The sequence below is a fragment of the Leucoraja erinacea genome, chromosome 22 (assembly GCF_028641065.1).
Source record: "Leucoraja erinacea ecotype New England chromosome 22, Leri_hhj_1, whole genome shotgun sequence".
Classification (NCBI taxonomy): Eukaryota; Metazoa; Chordata; class Chondrichthyes; order Rajiformes; family Rajidae; genus Leucoraja; species Leucoraja erinaceus.
The window spans coordinates 24,964,997-24,991,264 of NC_073398.1; the positions used below are offsets into that span (position 1 = coordinate 24,964,997).

At 45.8% G+C, this 26,268-nt stretch overlaps 1 protein-coding gene across 2 annotated transcripts; it reads right to left on the reverse strand.

The window, feature by feature from the left end:
- On the reverse strand, positions 1-26,074 carry lmf2a (lipase maturation factor 2a). Of its 2 annotated transcripts, none has more exons than XM_055653213.1 (14): positions 25,819-26,074; positions 21,966-22,219; positions 20,531-20,559; positions 19,947-20,143; positions 17,711-17,889; positions 17,180-17,318; positions 15,908-16,048; positions 9,823-9,928; positions 8,778-8,874; positions 7,273-7,455; positions 6,343-6,511; positions 5,466-5,577; positions 1,680-1,785; positions 1-1,395 (listed from the first exon to the last, which is right to left on the reverse strand). In XM_055653213.1, the coding sequence occupies exons 1-14, from the start codon at positions 25,910-25,912 to the stop codon at positions 1,066-1,068; spliced, it is 2,136 nt and encodes a 711-aa protein (XP_055509188.1). In that variant the 5' UTR covers positions 25,913-26,074; the 3' UTR covers positions 1-1,065. The 2 variants fall into 2 exon arrangements, with proteins under 2 accessions (XP_055509188.1, XP_055509189.1); XM_055653214.1 differs by having other exon boundaries at positions 25,836-26,066.
- Between the last annotated feature and the right edge of the window lie 194 nt (positions 26,075-26,268).

Below are 26,268 nucleotides of genomic sequence, written 5' to 3' on the forward strand. Positions count from 1 at the left end.
TTCTGGAATATTTACAGCAAGTGTTTATTGCAGTGAAAAGTTTAAGAATTCCTCAAACAGTTTACATATTAAGTATAGATTTGGAGCATAGCCTCTCACCGAGAAACAACATTGAAAACTGCACCAGATTGACTCAGTGACCATAAGTACCATGAAGCACGATTGGAATGAGGACTGAACTTGCAGTCTAATCAGATTGGAGCCTGAATCTGCTACTGGGACATGAGGGGGGTGGAATGGATTTCCTGATATGTTAGACACTTTATGGCAAAAAAAAAAAAAAAAAAAAAAGCACCATTCACTGCCCATCTGGATCTGAATTAGGAGCAATGGACACTGGACAAAAGGTTTGACTCACCAATTCACACCGTTTAAAAAGGGGCTGCCAGGGAATCGCATGCAAAACATTGTAAAATAGAACCTGGTAGTCAACGCGATGTTACTTAGTGAAACGATTGTTTGTAACCACTGATTACTGTAGATAGTGTTAAGACATTGTCAATTAGCCCGCTTACATAATTACTAAATCATCTCGGGTTAACCAAATCATCATTATTTAAATCCCAAAACAATTATAGCCAGAAGAATCTGCGGTAGCATTAGTGACATCCGCTGTCAATAGGCTAAGTCTGTCCATTAAAAACATCACAAAAACATGAATGGTGATGAAGAGATAATATAGTCACATAAAGCATTGATTAGTCCACAATTGGAGACCATAAGCCATTATCGATCTCCATTAAAGCCAGGATGTAGAAAGTAGATTCACGAGAATGATTGCAGGGAGGGAAAACATAGCATTTAGGAGAGTTTCAAGATATTGACAACATCCCCCAGGGAGCATTGAAGGCTCAGAGATTTAATGAAGATTTTTTTAAATAACCAATCTGCTTTTGCCTCCAGGTGTAGCCCCAGATTAATGGCTCCTCAGGCCAAATGTGACATCTATCACATGGCAAGAGATGCAGTTTGGCAAGAGGATCTCCCTCATTTGCAAATGTAGAGCTGGAGAAAGTAGAGAAATGCAGAAAAAAAAAAAATATAAATCAGCAAAGATTGTGGGAATTATTTTCTTTTGCGAATGCTTCCCGGCAAGTGTTCATCACTGGGAGGTCGCATTTTGCTCTCTGTCTGTCGTATTTCCTTCCTCCTCCCGTCAACATTAGTCTTCTCACCAGCACTTGTGTCTTTCCCAACTGCTTTCCCCACAGTTGGTTTCAATCGACTACCCTTGGCTTTGCGGTTTGCCAGGGTTTTGAGCAAGGAGACGAGCGCCACAGCAGTGAACAGGCCCCAAATCATCACCTCCCCAGAGTAGGGCTCCACTTGTTTACGAGTCATTTGCAGGATGGATGGCAAGAGATCCTTTACTATCCGTTTTGGAGATGCTTTGTCCTGAAAAACAAGTAACAGTTAGTATTGAAGAAGAGGTGTTGGATAGGTATGGCATGGGGTAGGGATAGTAGGAAAAGAACACTATTCAATGTACATTGAATATTGAATACTGTACATTGAAGGTACAGTGGGTTCAATATACATGCAAAGCATTTTGTCCTTTGGGCATGTCTAATGGGACAATGTAAAGGGAGCTTTGCTATATATTAAATCCATGTCATACCCATCTGGAATTATTTGGTGGAAGAGTGTGGGTTAGCCACAGCCCACAATGTGGTTCTCACCTTGAAGCCATATTCATGCAGCAGTGATTCCAAGTTGGGGTCTCCTAAAGTGACCGAGGGGAAAAATTCTCCCACATGTTGTCGAGTCCACCAGTCATTGAGTGAGCTGCAATGTGCAAAAGGGTGTGGGATGGATAGAGAGGAGTAGGGGATGGAAGGCATAGGATGGGATGGTAAAAAGCAGGAAGGGGTGGAAGAGGACATTGTCAAAAATTACATCACATAACTAGCCCCTACTACTTAGACCTCCCTTGATCCATCCAGCCAATCAATTTCCATTTAAAAAAAATAAATCCATTTGCAGGAGACAAGACTTATTGCAAAATACACTTGAGAAAATATTGAAGATCTGCATCCCTGTGCTGAAGTATCCCAGTGATGCATTTGGAGGGGGGGAAGAGTTATCGATTTTGGACCCTGTTCTGATGAAGGAATGGCAATATGTCAGGATGTTGTGCAACTTGGACTGATATCTGTAGGTAGTGGTGTTCAAGTACTTGCTGCCCTTGATTCTCCTGGTGGTACAAGTGCACAACCTTTTATCCGAAGTTCCAAATAACGAAAACCTCCGAATAGCGACATTTTTTCAGTCCTTGAAGAAAGGTCCTTGAAAACGTTCACCGAGGGCGGCCCGCAGAGGTGACAGCGGAACCTCCGGTCGGTCCTCGAGGAAAGGGGAACTAAATCCCCATTCATAAAAGAGAAGGTGAGGGTATATTGCGCGGGAGGGTTAATAATTGACAATCTGCTGCTGCCTGCCCGCTGAGTTAAAAAGTTCCCACGGTAGACTCACGATACACAGTGTATCGTGAGTCTTGCATGAGAACATTTTAACTCAGCGGGCAGGCAGCAGCAAATTGTTGCTCCCTTAAGTTTCACCCCACCTACACCCCTCTGCTTCCAGGCCATGTGTGTGACTCCTTCCCTCCCCTCTCCAGCTCCCCGCCCATTGCACCAGCGCGGGGGTTTTACACTGTCTTCACGTCGGAGCTAGTGCCAATCACCAGAGACGTCAGGACCAACGGGACACCGGCCCCCAGGCCCACTGCAAGCACTGAGATCCCAGAGACCCACAGCCAGCAGCAGCCCAGCCCCGTTCCAATTCCAGAGGAACACGCTCCCCGTAGGGACCGAAGCTGATGGTGTGCAAGGTGCGTCTTGATCTTGGGGTTGCGGATGAGGGGGTGCAGCTCGGGCTGTGACGTCTCCGGCCACCTCCCTGTACAGGAGCTGAGACTGGGAACTGTGGGGTTGTTTGCAGTTGCAGAGGGAGGGGGCAAGGGCGGTACAGTTCCCAGTCTCAGCTCCAGTCCAGAGGGGTGACCGGAGACTTCAGGACCAACGGGACACCGACTGCAAGCACGGAGATCCCAGAGACTCACAGCCAGCAGCAACTTTAGCCCAGCCCCGCTCCAACTCCAGAGGAACCCGGGTTGCGGATGAGGGGGCGCAGCTCGGGCTGTGGGCGAACTGCCACTTGTCGCTGTAGCGGCGCATCGGGGAGCGGGTTCGTGTTGGTCCTGACGTCTCCGGCCACCCCCCTGGACAGGAGCTGAGAGACTTCAGGACCACCAGAAGCCGCTCCCCGATGGGCCGCTACAGCGACAAGTGGCAGTTCGCCCCCAGCCCGAGCTGCGCCCCCTCATCGGGACACCGACCCCCAGGCCCACTGCAAGCACGGAGATCCCAGAGACTCACAGCCAGCAACAACTCTAGCCCAGCCCCGCTCCAACTCGGGTTGCGGATGAGGGGGCGCAGCTCGGGCTGTGGGTAAACTGCCACTTGTCGCCGTAGCGGCGCATCGGGCAGTGGATTCCTCTGGAGTTGGAGGGACAGGGAGACACAGCGGCTTTTGAGAATGGTGGGCAATCACTTCCAAAGTTCTGCCCACACAGTCAGTACACCTCTCCTACACTTGTCTCCCGCACTAAGATTATCTCGCAGAGAATGATCCAAGCCTAACCCTCCCTATTCTCTCCTATTCTGCAAGAAAAAACTACATTGAAGACTCAAACTCGCGATCGAGTAACTGCCGGGATCGAGGCGCAAACTCGTGACCTTGCGGATATGAGCCGAGCACTCTACCACTGAGCCAGCCGTTAAAATCTACGCTAAAAATCTTCCATTCCGAAAGCCGAAAAATTCTGAATTACGAAAAGTGTCTGGTCCCAAGGCTTTCGGATAAAAGGTTGTGCACCTGTACAAGTCATGAAATTGGCAGGTGTGGTCAAAGTAACCCAAATGTGCATCAATGAACATCAGGATTCTTGGTAGGGTGTTGATCAAGTACGTCCTGCTGGATGTTGTAGAATGATGCAGCATTGAAAGATGCTCTTTTGCACTGACCTTGTGCCAACCATCGATCAATCATTAAAATACTCCTGCACAACCAGTGGTCAGGATAAAATGTTGAGCTTCTTCAGAATTATTGAAGGGGCACTCATCTTGACAATTGTAAGATATTCCATCAAGTTCCCAGAATATCCCTTGCAGATGATGGCAAGGCCATGGGATGTCAAGAAACAAAGCAGTCGTTACAGGATCTCCTCCGATGGTTCTTGTAATCACACTATTTTTGAGGCTTGGCCAGTTCAGTTTTTGGTCTACATGCTCTTCCCACAGAAAGTTAATGGTGCAACAGGTGATAAGAGTAACTAGTTACTCTTACTGGAAATGGGCTTTGCTTGCCACTTACGTGACCTGAACGATACTTGAAATTGATCAGCCCGTGTCTGAATGTTGTGCTGCCTGTAGACATTGACCATTCACAACTTCTTAGTAAATAAAGCATTACACATTGTGTAATCATTACTGAATGTCCCAGTTTCTGATCATGGAATAGATAGCTTATCAATAAATGTATCTTAAAACGGTTGGGTCTAGGACACTGCTGTAAGGAACTCTTGCGGTGTGTTCTTGAGCAAGGCTAATTGATCTCAAACAACTGCTGAAGCTATTTTCTGTGGAGTGTTTCCCATTTGGTTCAGTTTTATCAGAAATGCCACATTTAGTAAATGCTACATTGATGTCAAGGCTCTGGAATTCAATTGTTTTGCTCCATGTCTGCATTTAGGTTATGAAGTGGTAAGGAGTTGAGGTCCGGGCAAAAAAACAGGTATCCACAAGTTGGTTATTGACATTTAATAACACTATCAATCTGTTCTTCCATTATTGCTGTTGAGAAAGTAAACCACATTCCAGTCTCAACCCCTAGTCTAGGAGCAAATCCAGTCTTATAATTTCCTTTCTGCAGAAACCTCTCTTGACATATGCAAATGTCTATGTCAAATGTTAACCCCTTGGTACCTACATCTCCTTGCTATAGTCGTCTCATTATTGCCAATGACATGTGTTAATCCACCCTTGCCATTATTTCATGATTTTAAACTGTTTGCTGATATCTACCTGTAACCCGATTTGCACATGGATGAAATTATCTACTTCAGCCCTAGAGCTGGTTTTTCTTTGTATTGTCAGCAACATATATTCCTGTTTAATCTTAGTAAGGTTTGATATTGGCTCATTTATTATCACCACTTTTAAATTCATTATTTTATGATAAAATATAGATTTCCACATATGCTTTACAGACTCTTTATGGCGAGGAGCTGCATGTAATGTCTTGTGAACTTATCTATCAAAATCCTTTTACTGTACCCCTCCATTCTCGTTCACACAATGGAACACCATACTCAGATATCAAATCATCATCTCCAAACATTCAATCTTCCCTCAGCACTATGCTCTCATTCTTTGGGACAGTGTACTGCATTCTCAGCCACTCACCTGTGAGTACCTTGCTTGGTATACCAGTACTTGTAGAGTTGGGCTCGGATATAAGTAGGGGGTTTGGCGATGAAGGCATATTTTGACTCATTAACTTGCACAAGGCGTATGACTGAAAATAAACACAGGTAGACATAACTACAACAGTAGAAGACCCCGTAAGCTGCAGTGTGAGAGCGAGAGATCCTGAAACTAATGCACTATTACAGTGAGATATCTTGACCAGTGCAGTGAGATGCTATAACCAGCATAGTGAAAATAAAAGCTCTTGTACCCAACACAGTACAACAGGAAGAGATCTTGGATCCAATGCTCTGTAATGAGAGGAACAGCAAGGAGTGCACTGTAGCAGTGCGAGATCCTGAATCTGATGCAGATGAACAGTCAGAGATGCCGTGAACAGAAAAGGTGCCAGAGTAACTCAGCGGATCAGGCAGCATCCCTGGAGAGCACGGGTAGGTGACGTTTTGGGTTCTTCAGACTGAAGTTCTTCAGAGTCTGAAGAAGAGATCTGACCCAAAATGTTACCTATCAGTGTTCACCAAAGTCAAAGTCAAAGTAGCCTTTATAACAAAGTAACCTTTCAGTCTGAACAAAATTTTGTTGCCTTGCAGTCATACACAATAAAAATGACAAAAACACACAATAAACACAAATTTAACATCCACCACAGTGAGTTCACCAGGCACCTCCTCACTGTGATGAAATTCACCAGAGATGTTGCCCGACAGGCTGAGTTATTCCGGCACTTTGCGTCTTGTGTTTTATAAACCAGCACCTGCAGTTGCTTCTTTCTATATGCTGTGAACAACGTGGTGCGAATAAGAGACACTGCAACTGCTGAAGTATAACAGGGTACGAGGTTCTCTGCACTCACCGTCAGTCTTTCCCTGGAGTAGCCGATGGATGAAACTGGTGAACCAAGGACTCTGCCGGTGGTCTCCGAGTGCAGCAAACCACATTTGCCAATCAAGCCGGGGCTGGTGTGGGGCTACCAGAGGAGGGGACATGCCAAGATTCCCTGGCTTGTACATAAAATCAATCTCCTAAAAAAACAAAAATGCAATCAAACACAAATGTGGGAGAAGGGTTCACAGCTTGAAGGTGTTTCACCCTATTCAAGGCATGCACCACAACAGTTTAGGTATGGGAACTGTACCAAACTCACAAGGCAAGCATTAGGTGGACTGTACTTGTTCACACTACAAAGATTGGAGGGAGGGATCTTATAGAAACTTACAAAATTCTTAAGGGGTTGGACAGGCTAGATGCAGGAAGATTGTTCCCGATGTTAGGGAAGTCCAGGACAAGGGGTCACAGCTTAAGGATAAGGGGGAAATCCTTTAAAACCGAGATGAGAAGAACTTTTTTCACACAGAGAGTGGTGAATCTCTGGAACTCTCTGCCACAGAGGGTAGTTGAGGCGAGTTCATTGGCTATATTTAAGAGGGAGTTAGATGTGGCCCTTGTGGCTAAGGGGATCAGGGGGTACAGAGAGAAGGCAGGTACAGGATACTGAGTTGGATGATCAGCCATGATCATATTGAATGGCGGTGCAGGCTCGAAGGGCCGAATGGCCTACTCCTGCACCTAATTTCTAGGTTTCTATGTTTCAGGTTAAGGATTGAGAGCTGTATCCCAATAGCAGGATGACTTCATAGGGATACGAGTGCGGGGGCAAAGGAACATGACCTTTGCATGACTTGAAACTAGTTCTGCCACTAAATCCAGATTTGCCCTCCTAACACTGTTTCATTCACCACCCCTGCTCCCATCACCTTCCACAATTGCTCTGAATGAAACCTGCCTTCCATTGCTGGCCATCATAGCTTCCTTCCACAACAACTTCTGGCCGACCTCCCACTCCTGTCATCCTCCGGAACAGACCATAAGAATTGACCAGCTCGTAACGGTCGACTGCTTTGTACAGGCGCAGAATCTCGGGTGGAAGACTGGTGCTGGTCTCATAGTCAATATAGGAGTATGGTACCTGGGGTGACAGGAATGATGTTAGAATACAACAGGCTGGAGTCATGCCTATCAGTCACCACAACACCAAATAAAAAACAGGAATAAATGTGATGTGCAGTGACTCACCAAATCGCCCCATCAACATAGGACACACACCCAGCAAAATCGCATCACACTGGTGTGCGGTGACAGCGCACAATTACAACAACTTCATACACCTCACTCTGCACTGGATCTCACAAGTAAGTGATCCCAGGGATTGACAGTGGAAGGAGAGAATGGCAAGACTAGGTGAACAGTTGATATATTACAGTGAGCAGCACGATTTGTGGACTGCTCCTGTTGGAAGGCTACCATTGGCAAAGCACACGGGCCGATCGGTAGCCTCCTCTAGTATAAATTCCGCAGCTTCAATCATGTCAGATTGTAATCGATAGAGTCAGTGATACAGTGTGGAAACAGGCCCTTCGGCCCAACTCGCTTACACCAGCCAACAATGTCCCAGCTACACTAGTCCCACTTGCCTGCGCTTGGTCCATAACCCTCCAAACCTGTTCTAACTGTTTTGTTAAAACATGGGATAGTCCCAGTCTCAACTACCTCCTATGGCAGCTTGTTCCATACACCCCCCATCCTTTGTGTGAAACAGCTACCCCTCAGATTCCTATCAAATCTTTTCCCCTTCACCTTGAATCTGTCCTCTGATCCTCTATTCATCTACTCTAGAAAAAAGACTGCATCTACCCAATCTATTCCTCTTATGATTTTGTATACCTCTATAAGATATCCACTCATCCCCCTGCGCTCCATGGAGTAGAGACCCAGCCTACTCAACCTCTCCCTGCAGCTCACACCCTCTAGTCCTGGCAACATCTTCATCAATCTTTTCCGAACCCTTTTATGAAGGACCTTAATGCCAATTGTTCCAAAAATCAATCTATTATTTATTCCTCCACTTCCCATTAAATATTATTACTTATCCCCTTTCATTGGTTGGTTCATTCATTCCATATTCACATTGTTAATTAAGGATCGGAGTCTTTTCCTGCACCTCCTCTTTCTCTGTCTAAATCTCTGGAGCTGGTTCTTATTTTGAACATGTCAGCATGCTTCAAGTTAACCAAATCTTTTGAAACTCTAAATCTGGATTTACCAACTCCTTGCTCCTTGAATTTCCATTTTTATTTCAGATTTTTAATTTTCTTCATTCACTGTTGTCCAGAGGCGCCACGGCCCAGGAAGAGCTGCGCCCATGACATTTTTATGTTAGCCATTGGTCAGTTAGGACTTGTGATGCACTGTGGGTTAGGCGACCAACAGAAAATCCAAACTCTTACTCACCAGACTAACAGAAAACATAGCCGCAGCAACAGTGGCAAATACGACCCATGAAGAGGTTGCCCACAGCTTGGCAATAAACCCTTTTGTCGTCAGGGAGCTAAAGGAGAGAAAAATAATGTTATATTACGATGCAAAGGGACCCAGTTATCAATGGAATGGGGGAACCAAGTAAACCAGGTTTTGAGGGATGCTGTAAACTGTGAGGAAAGGAAGAGGCTGGATACCCCACATGTTGATTCCATCTGGAGAATTAAGGGCAGCAAGAAGGATAGGAGAAGCAAGGGAAATACCGAATATACTCTGGGTTGGGGCAACCTTCACGGGTGAACTTTCCATTCTAGATATTGGAACATCTACCAATCAAAAACATATGGGCAACAGGTACTATCACTACCAACGTGAAGATCTCATCCAAGATAAACAATACACGGAGATGTGGTTAAAGGATGCAAGACCTGGGATGCATTCTAGATTTGCAGGTGATGTGTGGTCGGATGCAAGCCTGGGCGATGTCATATGGAGGACAGGCTGTTGCCCATGCAGCACGTCCCCCCCTCTCCATGTCGCTGATCGATCCAAAAGAACAGCAGGGCCATTACGGTTTGGCACCAGCGCCGTCGCAGGAGCAGCCAGAGCGAGGTTGTAGACAACGGCGAACTGCCTTAGGGGCTCCAACTCAGATTTTCTTGAGGTTTACTCCAGGAGCCTTTTCCATGAATGGATATGGCCACAAGGCAGTCGAGGTTTTAAATCAGAGTTTTCCCTTGATGGACTTCCTTCGCAGAGCCCCATCTGCCCGAGACTCATGGGGGCGGGAGCGTGCAGATCTATAGCACCTGCCCATTAAAGCTACAACAACTCACTATTCAACAGGCCTGTTGGTATACCATCACCACATGGACTTCAAAGGATCAGTGACAGCACCATCACCATCTCACAGGAAACTAATGATGAACAATACATATTCATCTTGCCAGCAACATCCACATTGATCAATTAAGTTGTGGAGTTTATAAGGATTTTGTATAGAAAATCTGACACTTACTTGACCAGTGATGTGAGTATCTCCCAGCTGAGAGAAATAACCCCAATCCAGATAGTTATTGGAGTTACAATCTTCAACCAATGTGCAAACTCATGAAAAGTAAAGCCTGTAAAAGATATAGAAAGATAAACTAATTTAGAATTAAAGAAAAATGTACTCTCCCGCCGAGTGTTCTAACCAATGATGTAGCTATCCTGGCTTCACTTGATGAAAACACATAGAGGGAGCTTTATGTAATTCTGTCCTATACTAACCCACCCCCCCATGGGAGTGTTTATTGAGTTTAATGCTTTACATAACTGACACTATACCTTGCAAAAAATGATTAGATAGTGTCACTGGATGCATTAAACGGTGAAGGTTTATTTGTGGAATCAGACAATGGGGAATGAAATCATTTTGTCTGTGACACTTAAAATCATCTAATTAAATCAGTCTTCTGCTTTCCCCTTCAATTGTTATCCAGTTAGTCATAGGGTGATACAGTGTAGAAACAAGCCCTCCGGCCCAACCTGACACACCGGCCAACACGTCCCAGCTACACTAGTCCCACCTGCCTGGGCTTGGTCCATATCCCTCCAAACCTGTCCAATCCATGTACCCATCTGTTTATTAAACATTGGGATAGTCCCAGCCTCAACTACCTCTGGCAGCTTGTTCCATGCATCCACCACTCTTTGTGTGAAAAAGTTACCCCTCAGATTCCTATTAAATCTTTTCCTCTTCACCTTGAGCCCATGTCCTCGACTCCCTTACTCTGGGCAAGAGACTTTGCATCTACTCAATCTATTCCTCTCATGATCTAATACACCTCACGGATCACCCCTCACCCTCCTGCGCTCCAAGGAATAGAGATCCAGCCTACTCAACCTTTCCCTATAGCTCACACTTTCTAGTCTTGGCAACATCCTCGTAAATCTTTTCTGAACCCTTTCAAGCTTGACAATATCTTTCCTTTAACAAGGTGCCCAGAACTGAACACAAAACTCTAAATGTCGCCTCACCAACATCTTATACAACTGCAACATAACCTCTCAACTTCTATACTTATATTGCCTTCAGAATATTGTTACTAAATTAGCCCCAGTTCCTTTTCAAGCAGTGCTCCAAACAGGTTTTCCCATGTCACCTTTGTTCATTTGCCAATCATCTTAAATCAGAGTTCTCTCATAGCCAACACATGCTAGTGGAAATAGTTAATCCTCAATTACTTTATAAAAACTGCTCATGATTTTGAGAACCTTTGTCACATCCCCTCAATCTTTCACCTCTGAGAACCCCTAGTTCCAGCCTGGGAAAACCATTCTGCATTGGTTCCAATATTACTGTCTGCAATGTTCCCACATTGGCCTTTGATTGGGCAGATTAACCCATCCCCACTTTCGTAAACATTCTCTTTGACCAGGCCAGGATTACACTATACTCCAGGACCAAGCTGAGGGACACATATTTGACAAACATCAGAGAAATTAAGAGTACAGGAGCCAGCTATTTGGCCCATCCATGCAAGTGCAATCCAACTAGTCCCAATTTCTCCTATTGACATGCAAATTATTTTGCATACTTATCACACTCACAGTGTCATGATCTTTCGTTGCATCAAGTAACTTTTTATCAAGTAACTTTTGATTATTTTGGTAATCACTTTCAATCTATACCCTTTATTTCTTCATCCTTCTATTAATGGGGAAAATATTCTCTCCAATTCTATTCTGTTTTATCCCTTCATGATATTAAATACTTCTATCAGATCCCCTCTTAACACGAGACCAAACGCAGGCTCGGCGAACGTTTCCCGGTGGCTCAGCACTTCAACTCCCACTCCCAGTCCCAATCTGACCTATCTGTCCTGGGCCTCCTCCATTGTCAGAGTGATGCACAGCGCAAATTGGAAGAACAGCACATAATATTTCGCTTGGGTAACTTACACCCCAGCAGCATGAACATTGACTTCTCTAACTTCAAATAGCCCTTCTCTCTCCCTTCCCAGTTCTCCCACCAGTCTTACTGTCTCCATCTCTGTCAAGCCCTCTCCCAACACGGCACCCATTCCTTCTCTCTAGAGATGCTGCCTGACCCGCTGAGTTACTCCAGCATTTTGTACCTACTCCCTCTTAACACCCTCAGCTTGTCCAGTCTGTCCATGTAACTAAAACTCCTCATCCCAGGAATCATTCCAGATGAGACAAAGGCAATTTAATCGAGAGAAGTGTGTAGAAGGTCGGAGAGAAGCACCAGCCAGAAGCAGTGAGAGAGAGTATTGGCTGGAAGTAGGCGAGTCGGAGGGAAAGAAGATTTAAAAAGAACGCCAAAGGCTCAGGTTCGAGTAATTTACAAATTAGCCCAAAAGTAGTTGATTAGGTAACAGATAAAGAAGTGCAAGTGTAGCAGAGCAGCCTTGAGGTGAAGTGTCTTGGTGAGTAAAGTGTGAGTCTTTGGCTCGAGAGCGAGTAAAGTGAAGGTGGGTGACTGCAAGAAAGAAGTGCAGGAGACCCCAGTGGCTGTTCCTATTGAAAGCAGGTACACCCTCTTGGGAGCAGACGACACGACAAGATTGAGTGGTAGCCAGGGCTGTGATATTGAATGGTAGCCAGGGCTGTGATTCCAACCCTGGTGCCGAGGCTCAACGGGGAAGAGTGATGTCAGGCAGAGCCATAGTGGTGGGAGACTCCATCGTCAGAGGTGCGGATAGGAGATTCTGCGGCAGCAGGCGAGACTCCAGGAAGGTGTGTTGCCTCCCTGGTGCCAGGGTCCAGGACGTCTCGGAGCGGCTGCAAGGCATCCTCAAGAGTGAGGGGGAGTAGCCGGAGGTCATTGTGCACGTTGGCACAAATGATATAGGTCGGAAGAGGAAGGATGTTCTGCAACAAGAATTTACGGAACTGGGTAGAAGACTGAAAAGCAGAAGCTGCAGGGTAGTGAATCTCAGGATTGCTTCCAGTACCTCTTGCTAGTGAAGGTAAGAATGGGAAGATAGGGGAAAATAATGTGTGGCTGAGGAGTTGGTGCAGGGATTCAGACTTTTGGATAATTTGGATCTTTTCTGGGGCGGGTTGACCTGCACCTAAACTGTAAGGGGACAAACATCCTAGCAGGAAGGTTTGCTAATGCTACACGGGAGGGTTTAAACTAGAATCCCAGGGGGGTGGGATCTCGTGCAGGACAAAGGCACGTGAGGGGTTAGAGTTTGTTATGGAGGGTGGTGTGGGGAAGGTTAGTGGACAGAATAGGCAGGTGAAAGGCAGAGAGCGAAGGAGGAGGGTTGGTTTAAACTGCAAGTATTTTAATGCAAGGGGCCCGACGGGCAAGGAAGGTGAGCTTAGGGCGACATTGTAGCCATGACTGAAACCTGGTTAAGGTAGGGGCAGGATTGGCAGCTCAATGTTCCAGGGTACAGGAGCTTCAGGAGAGACAGGGATGAGGGAAAAAAAAAAAATAAAAAGGAGTGGGTAGGGGGGGGGGGGGGGGGCTCAATGTTCCAGGGTACATGGAGCTTCAGGAGGGACAGGGATTAGTGGACAGAATAAAGCAGTGTGAAAGGCAGCATTGTTGGTTAAGGAGGATGGGTTGGTTTAAACTGCAAGGTATTTTAATGCAAGGGGCCCGATAGGGCACTATGCAGGTGGAGCTGAGGAACAAGATAGGGACGATCGACTGGGACATTGTAGGTGTGACTGATAGACCTGGTTAATAGTCAGGGGCAGGATTGGCAGCTCAATGTGCCGGGAGATTGCAGGCAGCTTCAGGACAAATAAGGTTGTTGTAGTAGGCGATTATAACTTTCCCAATATAGACTGGGAAAATCATAGTGTGAAGGGTTCAGGTGGGATGCAATTCTTCAAAAGTGTTCTGGATAGTTTTCTTAAGCAGTATGTGGAGGCCATCACAAGTGAGAGGACAACGCTGGACCTGTATGGGAAATTGGGAAGGGCAAGTTCATGAAGTGTATGTGGACGGTGGCGGACTGGCCAGGGTGTCAGCTTGCCCGATGGCAAGTGGGCCCCCTTTGTCTCCTGGCAACCAATATTTTTTACCCAGTCCGCCACTGTGTGGAGGAGCCTTTTGGGACCAGTGATCACAGTTCGATTAGGTTTAAGATAGTTATGGATAGGGATGGAAAGGGTCCACTTGTTAAAATGCTCAACTGTGGTAAAGACAACTTTGAGGGTATGAGAGAAGGCCTCGCTCAAGTTGACTGGAGCAGGTTAGAGGGGAAAGGAGCATGGCCAAGTGGGATGTTTTTAAAAGTGTACTGAAGAAAGCTCAGGATGTGCAAGTCCCCGTTAGAGAGAAAGGCAAAGCAAGCAAACACAAGGAAGCTTGACCGACGAGGAAAATTGAAACATTAGTCAAAAACAAGAAGGATGCATGGGACAGGTATAGGCAGATGGGATCAAGTGCATCCCTGGAGGAGTTTCGGAAACTAAAGAGTACACTAAAAATGAAATCAGAAGGGCAAGAAGGGGCCAGGAGATAGCTCTGGCAGGTAGTATCAAGGACAATCCTAAAATATTTTATAAATGCATAAGGGGAAAAAGGCAACTCGAGAGAGAGAGAGTGGGACCTCCCAGGAATCAAAGCAGTCACCTCTGGTGGAGCCACAGGAGATGGGCAAGGTCCGAAATGAGTATTTCTCCTCTGTATTTATCGAGGAGACAGTAGTATGTAGGAAAAAGGAGCAGTCAGGGTTACTGTTGAAGAAGTACTGAAGGTACTGTCGTGTTTGAAGGTTGACAAATCTCCAGGGCCTGATCTGATATATCCAAGGACATTGAGGGAAACTAGAGAGGAAATTGCAGGAGTTCTAGTTGAAATTTACGAGTCGCTCTTAAATACAGGAGAGGTGCCGGAAGACGAGAGGGTGGCAAATGTTGTGCCTCTTTTCAAGAAGGGCTGCAGGGAAAATGCTGGGAACTATAGGCTGGTGAGCTTAACATCCGTCATTGGTAAGTTACTGGAGAGTATTCTGAGGGATAGGATATACAATCATTTGGATGGGCAAGGGCTGATTAGGGATAGTCAGCATAGTTTTGTACGTGGGAGGTCATGTCTCACAAATCTGATTTTTTTTAAGGCGCGACCTAAAAGGTTGATGAGGGCAGAGCTGTAGATGTTGTGTACATGGACTTCAGCAAGGTTCGACAAGGTTCCACATGGTAGGCTGCTCTGGAAGGTTAGATCGCATGGGATCCAAGGAGAGATAGCTGAATGGATAACAAATTGGCTCCATGGAAGGAAGCAGAGGATAATGGTGGAAGGTTGCTTCTCAGACTGGATGCCTGTGACGATTGCAGCAGGATATGGATCGATTGGCCAGGTGGGCGGAGGAATGGTTGATGGAATTTAATACAGAGAAGTGTGAGGTGTTGCATTTTGGGATGTCGAACAAGGGCAGGACCTACACAGTAAATGATAGGCCTCTGGGTAGTGTTGTAGAGCAGAGGGATCTAAGAGTACAGGTGCATGGCTTCTTGAAGTTTGAGTCACAGGTAGATAAGGTTGTTAAAAAGGCTTTTGGCAGTCAGAGTATTGTGTACAGACGTTGTGAGGTCATGTAGCAGTTGTACAAGACGTTGGTGAGGCCGCATTTATAGGATTGTGTTCAGTTCTAGGCACCATGTTATAAGAAAGATATGGGGAGATCTTATAGAAGTATACAAAATCACGAGGGGAATAGATTGGGTAGATGCAAAGTCTTTTGCCCAGAGTTGGGGAATCAAGGACCAGAGGACACAGGTTCAAGGCGAAGGGGAAAAGATTTAATAGGAATCCAAGGGGTAACCTATTCACTGAGTAGTGGGTGTATGGAACAAGTTGCCAGAGGAGATAGTTGAGGCTGCGACTATCCCATTTACTAAACAGTTAGACAGGTACCTGGATAGGACAGGTTTGAAGGGATATGGATCAAGAGCAGGCAAGTGGGATTGGTGTAGCTGGGACATTGTTGGCCGATGTGGGAGAGTTGGGCCAAAGGGCCTGTTTCCACACTATCACTCTATGACTAAGTTGCTGGGTAGCCTTGAGATGGGTTAATTCTGTGACAGTCCTGTGCAAGAAATGATTCCAAAGCGGATGCTTCTCATACCTATTTTTGATTCAATTGTCCATTTCTCCCAGTCCACTCTCAGCCCGAAGTAATAAACAGTTCCATAAATAAGTACTCCAAAAACTGCCAGCTCAACAAGAGTAACAGCGAGAGCTTGTAGTCTTTGCAAAAATCCTGGCTCTGTAGAAAATAACAACAAACACAAGTCAAATGTACAGTCAAATCATATATCCAGGATTCCTATTAAATCTTTTCCCCTTCGCCTTGAACCTGTGTCCTCTGGTCCTTGATTCCCCAACTCTGGGCAAAAGACTTTGCATCTACCTAATCTATCCCCCTCGTGATTTAGTATACTTCTATATGATCTCCCCATATCTTTCTTATAACATGGTGCCTAGAACTGAACACAATCCTCTACCTTCTCTCCAAATCTACATAGTTTTGTCACATTTGTGAGTACTGTGCCCTACATACAAATTCAACCCCAGCCAAATCACTAACCAGAAATACCCAAGTCTGATTAAATCAACAATCATGCGTTTCTCACACTAGTTAAATCGCTGCTCACAGCTACCACGCTTGGTTTAAAGCACTGATGACAAGTAGCGCATTTGGGCTCCACATTCAGTTGCACGTACCCGATCCTTGTTAAAACACAGATATCAGCCAGGTCACTACTTCCAGGTACACAACCCTGGGTAAATCACCATAACCGTAAGCACCACTTGTGGATGCTTCAATTTGATTGCTCCAGGTCTGGTTACATCACTGAAGGATCAAACCCTGACTTAATACCTTGTTACAGTTTACTGACCCTGGCCACATATACCCCAACAGAAGCCAAGTCACCAGTTAGAAGAGCCTGACCCCTGCATCACATGTACCTATTCTTGGCTAAATCGCTGATCATGTTACCAAGCTTGACTTAATTGCCACAGAAGCTCACCCCTGTCTAAATCATCAGACATGGATTCTGGTCAAACAGTTATATATCCAAACACACACATTCTATCCAGCTAAATTGCTTTTCACAGGTATTCTACCCTGGTTAAACTCCTAGGCACAGCTGCCTGGTACTAGCTAAATCCTTGGTCAGTGCACCCAACCATGGCTAAACCATTGTTAACATGCACTTGACTCCAACCACTTGTCATGAGTACTCAACCCCAGCTAAACTGCATTTCACAGGGCCCCGACATGGCTACGTCATATCATCCTAGCACAGTCACTGGTGGCTGCCTGTGGTTACATCGCTAGACACAATGAGCCATCGACCAGTGTCAAAATCCTCCATTTTTGCACGGTACTCACTCTCAGGGTTTTGTGTCTTGCTGCCCCCGAACCAGTTGTTAATGTGTTCATCATCTAGTAGCGAAAATCCCAGAATAATCGCGAGCATGTTGAAAAAGTTATAGTTACCAGTGATAATAATTAACACCTGGAGCAGAACCTGCAGAAACAGAGATAATTACTTTGGCATACTTGACTGTAGGGGGGTCCGGAACAACAAATATTGCCACCCCTGGGATAGGATTCTAACAAACCCACTCCCTCCACAATTGTACTTCCTTCTTAGGCAAGGACTAGGTGAGTGACATGCTTCCCACAGCTTTCCAAGAACACAGGCTTGGAGCTTCTGGTTTTACCCTACCCTTGTTGCGTGGGGACCCAAGTTCCATAACATCACCATGGGAGGAATGTTGAGTAGTAAAGTCGGGTCTTGTCTTGTACGGAGCAGTGATTATTAGGGCTTTGGATTCAATTCACTGTTTGCCACAGGCTGACTCAATTTATATTCCCTGCCCTCTAATTGTCAAGTGTAGCTGGTAAACTTGAGCCTACCTGAGCATAAAATGCAAAGAGCCTCAGGCGACGGGTCGGAGCAAAGAAGAGCAGAGGGACCACCATCTCCAGCACATAAGTGATAATCACGCTGAACTTGTGAAACCAGAATGGCAGCTGATGTGCAAACCAGGCAACAGCAGTGGGGATACACTGGGTCTCATAATGATAGGTTAGAGCTGCAAGGAGATCAGATAAACAAGTTTGCACATGACACTGAACCAAATTCACAATAACCAGCACTCTTGTGAGTGGATTTTACAAGCTCTGAATCAGCTTTCACTCCTATGCCCATTACACATTAAAACATAGCGAGCCAATTCCAATCTATGGTACGAGATAAATCATAATCTTCCAGTCGTGTCCGTATCTATATAATATAGTAAACCTTTGTAATAACAGACCAAGGGGGGGGGGGGGGGGGGGGAGAAGAGAAGAGAATCGCGTCTGTTATTGCTCATTGTCCACTATAACCAAGTAAGGGATTATCATTGAAAAAGTGGTAGAAACAAGGAACTGCAGATGCTGGTTAATACACAAAAGGACTCAAAGTGCTGGAGTAACTCAGCAGATCAGGCAGCATCTCTAAAGGACAAGGATAGGTGACATTGAGTCGAGACCCTTCTACAGACTCTCCGTCTGGAACTGGGCCTGGAATCTGGGTGACTTGACGGCCCCATCTTGCTTGTGGTCAGGGGAGAGGGGAAGATTGGCGGAGTCGCTGGTGATTGCAAGTATAGGTTGGTGGTGGCAGCCCAGTCTGGAGATGAAGGTCGGTCAGCTATAACCAAATTCCGTTATAAATAGATAGATAGCCTTTATTGTCATTCAGACCGAAGTCTGAACGAAATTGCAGCAGTCATACATATAATACAATAAAAACAACAATAAACACATATTAACATCCACCATAGTGAGTCCACCCAGCATCTCCTCACTATGATGGAGGCAAAAGTCTTAGGTCTGCAGTCTCTTCCCTCCTCTTCTCCCTCTGCGCTGAGGCGATACCCTCAGAGGTCCATAATAACGAGGCTTTACTGTGTAGAGAAATCCTGCAATCCCTTGCAGGAATGACTATGAACACTGATTCTATGGAAGGCAAGGGGGTGGTCTGTTTTGCAAACAAACAATAAAAGGACTGAATATGACCATTGCCCAACAGCAGGCAAGCCCTGAAATTTAAAACAAAATCAAATTTCCTTGTACAGGCAGAATCTAAACTCGAGAAGAAGTTCCGTGCACTGTGCAACTCTTTCCATTGCCTTATTTCAGACAGTCGGTGTAGCACCTTGTATGCAGGTCCCTACAAAGTTCAGACTTCAATGATAGGACCAAAGTGCAGCTAAAACCAATAGCTATGGACCTTTGGGAATGTGTTCCTAATGCCGAGTACATTGTCAATAAGCAATCTCGATATATAATAGAGACAATCCCAGCATTACTATTGGATTATGGAATTCACCCTTTTAGAATTTACAAATCAGTATCCAATAAAATTTGTACTTGAAGAATTTATACAAAAAAAAGTAAACAAAAACATAAAATTCAAGCACCTCATATTTTACTTGGACAGCTTGCACCACTGGGATATGAACATTGACTTTTCTAACTTCAAGTAACCCTTGCTTTCCCTCCTTCTCCATCCCTCCCCCTTCTTTGTTCTCCGACCAGTCTTACTGTCTTCGACATTTTATCTGTTTGCTTTGTTGTTACCTTCTCCCAGCTAACAATGATCTATTCTACATTTTCCTTGATCTCCATTCCATTTGTCCTGGTTTCACAACATACTTCCTTATCTATGTATCTCCCTCTCCTGACATCAGTAGGGATCTCGACCCAAAAGGTCGTCCATTCCTTCTCTCCAGAGATGCTGCCTGACCTGCTGAGTTACTCGAGCATGTTGTCTACCTTTCTTGATGCACATGCAGCTTCATGTTACAGAAAACTGCAATGACCATTTATCAGGAACAAGGATCCAGAACGCAGGAGTGTCACCTGCAGGCTGATATTCATTGGTGTTTTTCCTAAATTTCTGTTGTTCTTCTGCTGACGCAAGCATAAGAATAGCTACTCTGGATACAGATATTAAACTGTGCTCCCGACACTGAGTATTGTAGCAAAGACCACGTAATGACTGAAGGTGGAAGAATGCTTCATTGGACATGTGCTGAATGGACACGGGGTATAATACAGCCTTAAATATGGAAAATTGCATAGGATGCATCGGATTACTCACCCGTCAGCCCCCACCAGGTTGGGCATCGACTGGTCAGTTTCACCACACCCGATGCAAACATGAGCCTGAAGAAAAGCCAGCGCACCAGCCAGAAGGTGATGTTATCATGTTGTCGCGTAGGGGCAGCCCGCCATTTCTGCAGATATAGTGGAGCCACCAGAATGGCGAGGAATCCGGTCTCCAGCAGCAAACTGTCCCTGCAGAGTCCATCAGATACTGTTACTCACCTTGGAACAATGGTCACTTACTCACCCCCTTCTCACATTGCTCATGATTCACTCCTTGCAGACTTTTCACACTCAGCCCATTGCACACATCTTCACACTGCACCACTTGCACACTACTTATGACTCACTGTTTCACTTCACCTTCCTTGCACATTCCTTCATTAAACCTTTGCACAGTTTGATTGCTTCACCTGACCATGCAACCTTTGCACGCTGCTCGACTGCACACACCCCACGCACTGCTTCATAATACAGACGGCCTTCAATTGCTTCCTCACACACTGTCTCTACAAAGCTTCATACAATAGGAGGGCTGAGTAATAATAGATGACATGGGCAAAAGAGAGCTGGACTCACCATTGGAAATACAGGAAAACTTGTCCAACCTGAGGAAAGAAACAAAAACATCTGAGAATCCACCTGACCGTGCAGAACAGTCACACTGAAGTCAACAAAGGTCTAGGACATCATTTCAAAACCAGTTAAAGCGTGCACTGCTTTAACAGACATTTGCATAGATGGCTAGTCTGTGAGATATCTGTGAATGTTGAGAAAAAGTAAGCAAGGGGATTGATGACAATCAATTTACATCAGTTGTGCTGGTGCAAGTAATAATGGGTCCGCTCTGAAACATATCCAATGCCATACAAGGCCTCGAGTGCAGGCAGAACTGTTAAGGTTGATATGAGATAATTAAAGGCAAAAGGTAGCTGTACAGGGAAATGTATACGTTGAGACTTGTTCATGAAACTCACATGGGGAATGAAATCCTTCAATAAACATTTCCATGCCCATCTGGTTTTGATTGGCTTAGTATAAATAACACTGCACAATTGGTGGTGGAAAATGAAGGCGATACTGTGGCTGCCAATTGTCAGGTACAATGGGATGGACCTGGACTATCCATATGGTAATGTATTTGTGGAAAACAGAAGATATAGGAGAAAGATGAATCTTGGAAACAGGATGCAATTCCTGACCAAACCCTGGAAGAGCACAAGAACCTGGGACAGCACAGGGATCCTGGGACCAACACTTACAGGGAGATCTCCCCCCCCCCCCCCCCCCCCCCCCCCCCCCCCCCCCCCCCCCCCCCCCCCCACACCGAATCTGGGACTCAAAGAAGAATGGGGATTCATGTCCGAACAAGGCAGATCACATAATTCATTGCACACTGCATTATACTGTGAGTGCTTGCAATTAGTTCCTATAAAGCCAAATTAATCTTCAAGTAACTGTCCCATTCTCTCCTCTTTCTTTTTCGTTTCCATAATCTACAGCTATGCTGTGCCTCCACTTATTACATCAGCCACCATCTCCTCCATTCCCCCTCACTTTATACAGGCCATCTCCCCTCTACTCTATCATTCCAGGTGAAGGGCCTCAACACAAACGTTGAATGTTTATTTCCTTTCACAGATGCTGCTTGACCGACTGAGTTCCGGCAGTAATTTGTTTCAGCATCTGCAGCCTCGTGTCTCCAAGTGTATTTTTCATTATTGCCAGTTGGGCAAATCTAAAAAAAGGTGAATTGGGCTTAACACCTAGGGTCCCAGTTGCCTATTTTCCAGTTCATTCCCCTACATGCTAGTATATTTAGAACGAGCTCCCACTGGTTCCAAGGTTGAAATTCCACACACCAATAACAATACACCAACACCCTCAGCAAATATTCAGTAACCTCGACAAAGGGCATTACTGATTTTTCATTCCTGATCGTGGCACAAACACATGGGATGGTGTGCCCCACACACACACACACGTGCTCAGCCACACATGTACACACACTAACCTGATACACGGACAGGTACAGGAACCAGAGACAGGCAAAGACCAAGCTATCACGGAGAGGTTCTGCCAATATCACGGTGAATGACAGGACTATACCCAGCAGGCAGATGAGCTCTATGCCCTGCTCAGTGTCCAGCCCGAGCGAAGGACACAACCATAGCAATGTTGGGGCGTCCTTTAGTTGATCCAGCAGCGTCTTTCCAGTGAATCTCAGCATCTTGCGAGCTGGAAGAACTCCATCCCTCCCATAGAGTCCTGGTTGAAAGAGGAAAATCAAATTACCCAAGTTTAATGATGCATTAAAATGTGTGGAGAGAGAGAGAGAGACAAGGAGGAAATGGGGAGAGAGAGTGAAAGGGGTGGTGGGAGCAAGGGAAGGGGCCTGGGGAAGGAGAGAAAGGGGCATGGTGGAATGAGAAAGGGGGGGGGCGCGAAACGGGTAGGGGAAGAGGGAAACAGGTGGGGGAGAATAGTAACAGTCATGGAGTCATTTAACATGGAAGCAGGCCCTTTGTCCACCATGTTCATGCTGACCAGTGAGCTCCAACTAATCCCATCTTCCAGCTCTTGGCCCGTGGCCTTCAATGCTTGGGAGAATCAAGTGCTCGCTCTTTCATGAACCTGTCAGGAATCAGTCTTGCGTGATTCCAAATTTCTATCCATTTAAAAAGACCTCTCCTTTCCCCCCCCCCCCAGCTCATATTCTCTATCTGCCATGTTACTCCCACACCATAGTTTGTCTCTTTGCAACCTTGTCGCTACTCACATTCTCACTAAAGGACCTGTCCCACTTAGGCGATTTTTTATGCGACTGCCATAGTCGTTTCAGGTCGGCGAAAAACCGGCGCCTGTACGCCACATGTGCATACAAAAATATTATAATAACATTAAAATTTAAATTATCTATAACTTTAATGGAATTCACCGACGTATTCACCGACAACTACCTACGTCATCCTGGCGACAGCACCTACATCATGCTACCCCCAATGACGTCAAGACAACGGTCACCAAAAGGTTTTGAACATTTCAAAATTGTGTGGCGACCAGAAAGACGCTACGACTCTTTGGGCGACTGAGGAGATCACACAGGCGACACCCCGGCGACAGCCCAGTCGCCTGTAGTCTCCTAAAAAAAATCCCCTATGTGGAACAGGCCCTTTAGTTTCATGTTTTCAGTGAACTTGGGAAATGAAATACTGTCCCTCAAAAGCTTACATTGGGCTTCACTGGAGCAGTGTGATAAGTCATAGAATGTGAGTGGATGGAGAGATTTTAGTTGTCGGTCACCTAAATTCAATAGTAAATCTCTTCTGCATCCTCTGCAAAGCCTTCCGCAGATTTTACTCAAGTATGTTGGCCAGATTTAGACTTTGGTTGTGGGCAATCCAGTTTTCTAAATTCATCACAATTACACCATGCCATTATATGCCAGGTGACATAACAAACCAGAGGACTTTGGTATCTGATTTTCACATTTGAAGCAGGTTAAAGCACTATCCCATGTGCACAAACTCCTTACACAATTCCACATTCACATCAACTTGCATTTAATCATATAATTACAGTTGTGCAATTTGACAGCATTGGGCCTCTACTTGCTGTTTAGAAGAATGAGCGGGATCCTCATTGAAACTTACAGAATAGTGAAAGGCTGGGATAAAATGGACGTGGAGAGGATATTTCCACTAGAGGGAGAGTCTCGGACCAGAGATCATAGCTTCAGATTAAAAAGAAACGAGATGGAGGAATTTATTTCGTCAGAGGGGGGCAAATCTGCAGAATTCATTGCCACAGGAGGCTATGGAGGCAGTCAATGGACATTTTTAAGGCGGAAATTGATAGCTTCTTAATTAGTATGGGCATCATGGGATATGGGGAGAATGGGGTTGAGAGTGAAAAATAGATCAGCCATGATTGAATGGCGGCGTAGACATGGGCTGAATGGTCTAATTCTGCTCCTAGTAGAATGGTAGAGTTGTTACCTTACTGCACCAGATACCTGGGCTGGATCACGGCTAAGGGTGCTGTCTGTACGGAGTTTGTGCATTCTTCCTGTGACCGCGTAGGTTTTCTCCAGGCATTCCGGTTTGTAGCCTAATTGGCTTTGGTAAATTGTAAAATTGTCCCTAGCGTGTGGTTAATGTATGGGGCGATCGCTGGTTGGTATGAACACAGTGGGCCGAAGGGCCTGTTTTTGCAATGTATCTCTAAAGTGCCCTGCATTATTTTAATTCCACACATACAATGCACAGTCCTCTTGTGGCCCTAACCCTTTGTACTATCCCATTGTCAGGCCAGTCCATTAAACTCTGCCACTGTCACATTACTATGTACACTTTTCCTCCTCATACTGATCCATGCCAATTCTTGCATTATCCCCTATCATATTTTAAACTATCCAGCACATCAACCCCTTTGCATATCCCAGATTCAGAGGTCTCCTCCAATTCCACAACAGGCCCTTGCACCATCCATTTATCACACCAACCACTTGCACTATCTGATGTACTTGCATTATCTTTCTGACACACAAGTCCATACTCTTCATGCTGCACGTCTCACTGTTAGACCTGCTCCTTGTAGTATCTTACTGTCATATGTTCTTACATGATCATGTTGCCATACCAGTATACAGCACTGTTTCCACTGTAGACCAGCTCTCACACAACCCTTCCATCATATCAGTCATTGCATCCTTCCAATATCACAATGGTCGCTTGTACTATCAAGCTGGTGCACACTAGCTACTTGCACTATCATGCTGCATAAGTCAATTGCATGATCTCATATTGGTCTATATATATTGTCACATTAGCAATTTGCAACCTCACACTCCTTGTATTATGCCCTTTATTGGCTCACCATTATGTTATTCCCTTCCACAATCCCTCTGCCACCCCAGGCCCTTCCAATTTTCGGTTCGGATAAACAAGCCCTCATATTCTCACAAACCTCCTCCTCAACCATTGCCACAACAATCAGTCACACTATTCTGAAATTACACGAGTCCTGATAGGACCTTGTTGTCATATCATCTTTGGGGTTCTCCTGCAGTTACACCAGCCCTCGCACCACCTTGGTATCACAGCAGCCTCTGATAATGAACCACTCTCACGCCAGCTCTTGTTCCAACAGGCTGTCACATCGACCTCTCTCGTTAACTTGCCGCCACTCCAACTCTTGCACAAACCTACTCAAAAGTTCTACAAAAATGTTTCCTTTATCCCTCGTCCACGCCTGACCTTTCACTTCCCCAATGGCATGCCAGATCTTGCAATTCCCCATTTACTGTTAGACGCTTGTTGCCCCAGCCCCACCTCTATTTTTCAGCTTTCCCCCCCATTATACCATTAGTTTGATGGGTGCTTAACCGCCTGCCCATCTCCCTCCCCAGATGCTGCCTGACCCGCTTTATGTTTTAAAGAGGTTTTATGTTTAGGAAGGAACTGCAGGTACTGGTTTTCACCAACGATGGACACAAAATGCTGGAGTAACTCCGCGGGACAGGCAAAGGCAGCATCTCTGGAGAGAAGGAATGTGTGACGTTTCGGGTCGAGACCCTTCTTCTGACCTTGCACTTGTTCCTTACACTTCCCTAAAGTCACGGGAGGGCTCCGCACTGCCCTCTTGTCGCTGCAGCCCATTAAATATTAGTTTACACCGTATTTCGACCCTCCCGTGGTTAGAACAACTCCCCCCCCCTCCTCTCCCCTCCCTCCTATCACTCCAACTGCATGCAATACCACCGACACGTCTCCCTGCACGATGAGATTTGTTTCAGCCCGTTACTGCTGGCACCACTACCCGAGCGGAGTCCCTCCACGGTCAGCCCGTCCCTTGGCTGCAGTTACCTGGGATCTGCACGTACAGCGAGGTGAATGCACACAGGTAGGCGGCGGCGATGCCACAGAGGAAGGCGACACGCGGCAGCCTGACCGTCGCCATTGATGCCGAGGGCCGAGCCCGCTCCTGCACAGGACGGGGCGGGGCAGAGGACCGCAACACCGTAAGCACAACCCTCTCCGCACGGTGAACACTCCGCTGCAAGGTTACACCTCTCTGTACAAACACCAATGATGCTTAATAAAGAACAACACCAGGAAGCAACTTTACTGCCTTTTTAACTAATTCTCTGGGGGGGTTTCTCCCCCTCTCCCCACATTGAGCTGCCCCGAAGCCTTAGTCCCGCCCCTACCCACGGAATCTACCACCAGAGCGCCGGGGTGGGGGAGGCGTATTCCGACAGATTTTTGATTGCTGGTCTCCCTGACATGAATCATTTCCCCATCCAAATATTCTCC

Coding starts and splice junctions, on each gene's coding strand:
- lmf2a (XM_055653213.1), bottom strand. CDS start 25,912: ATGGCGACGGTCAGGCTGCCGCGTGTCGCCTTCCTCTGTGGCATCGCC. Junction 20,560..21,965: donor TGTACCTGTCCGTGTATCAG/GTTAGTGTGTGT, acceptor TTCTTTCCTCAG/GTTGGACAAGTTTTCCTGTA. Junction 16,049..17,179: donor CAAGACACAAAACCCTGAGA/GTGAGTACCGTG, acceptor TATTTTCTACAG/AGCCAGGATTTTTGCAAAGA.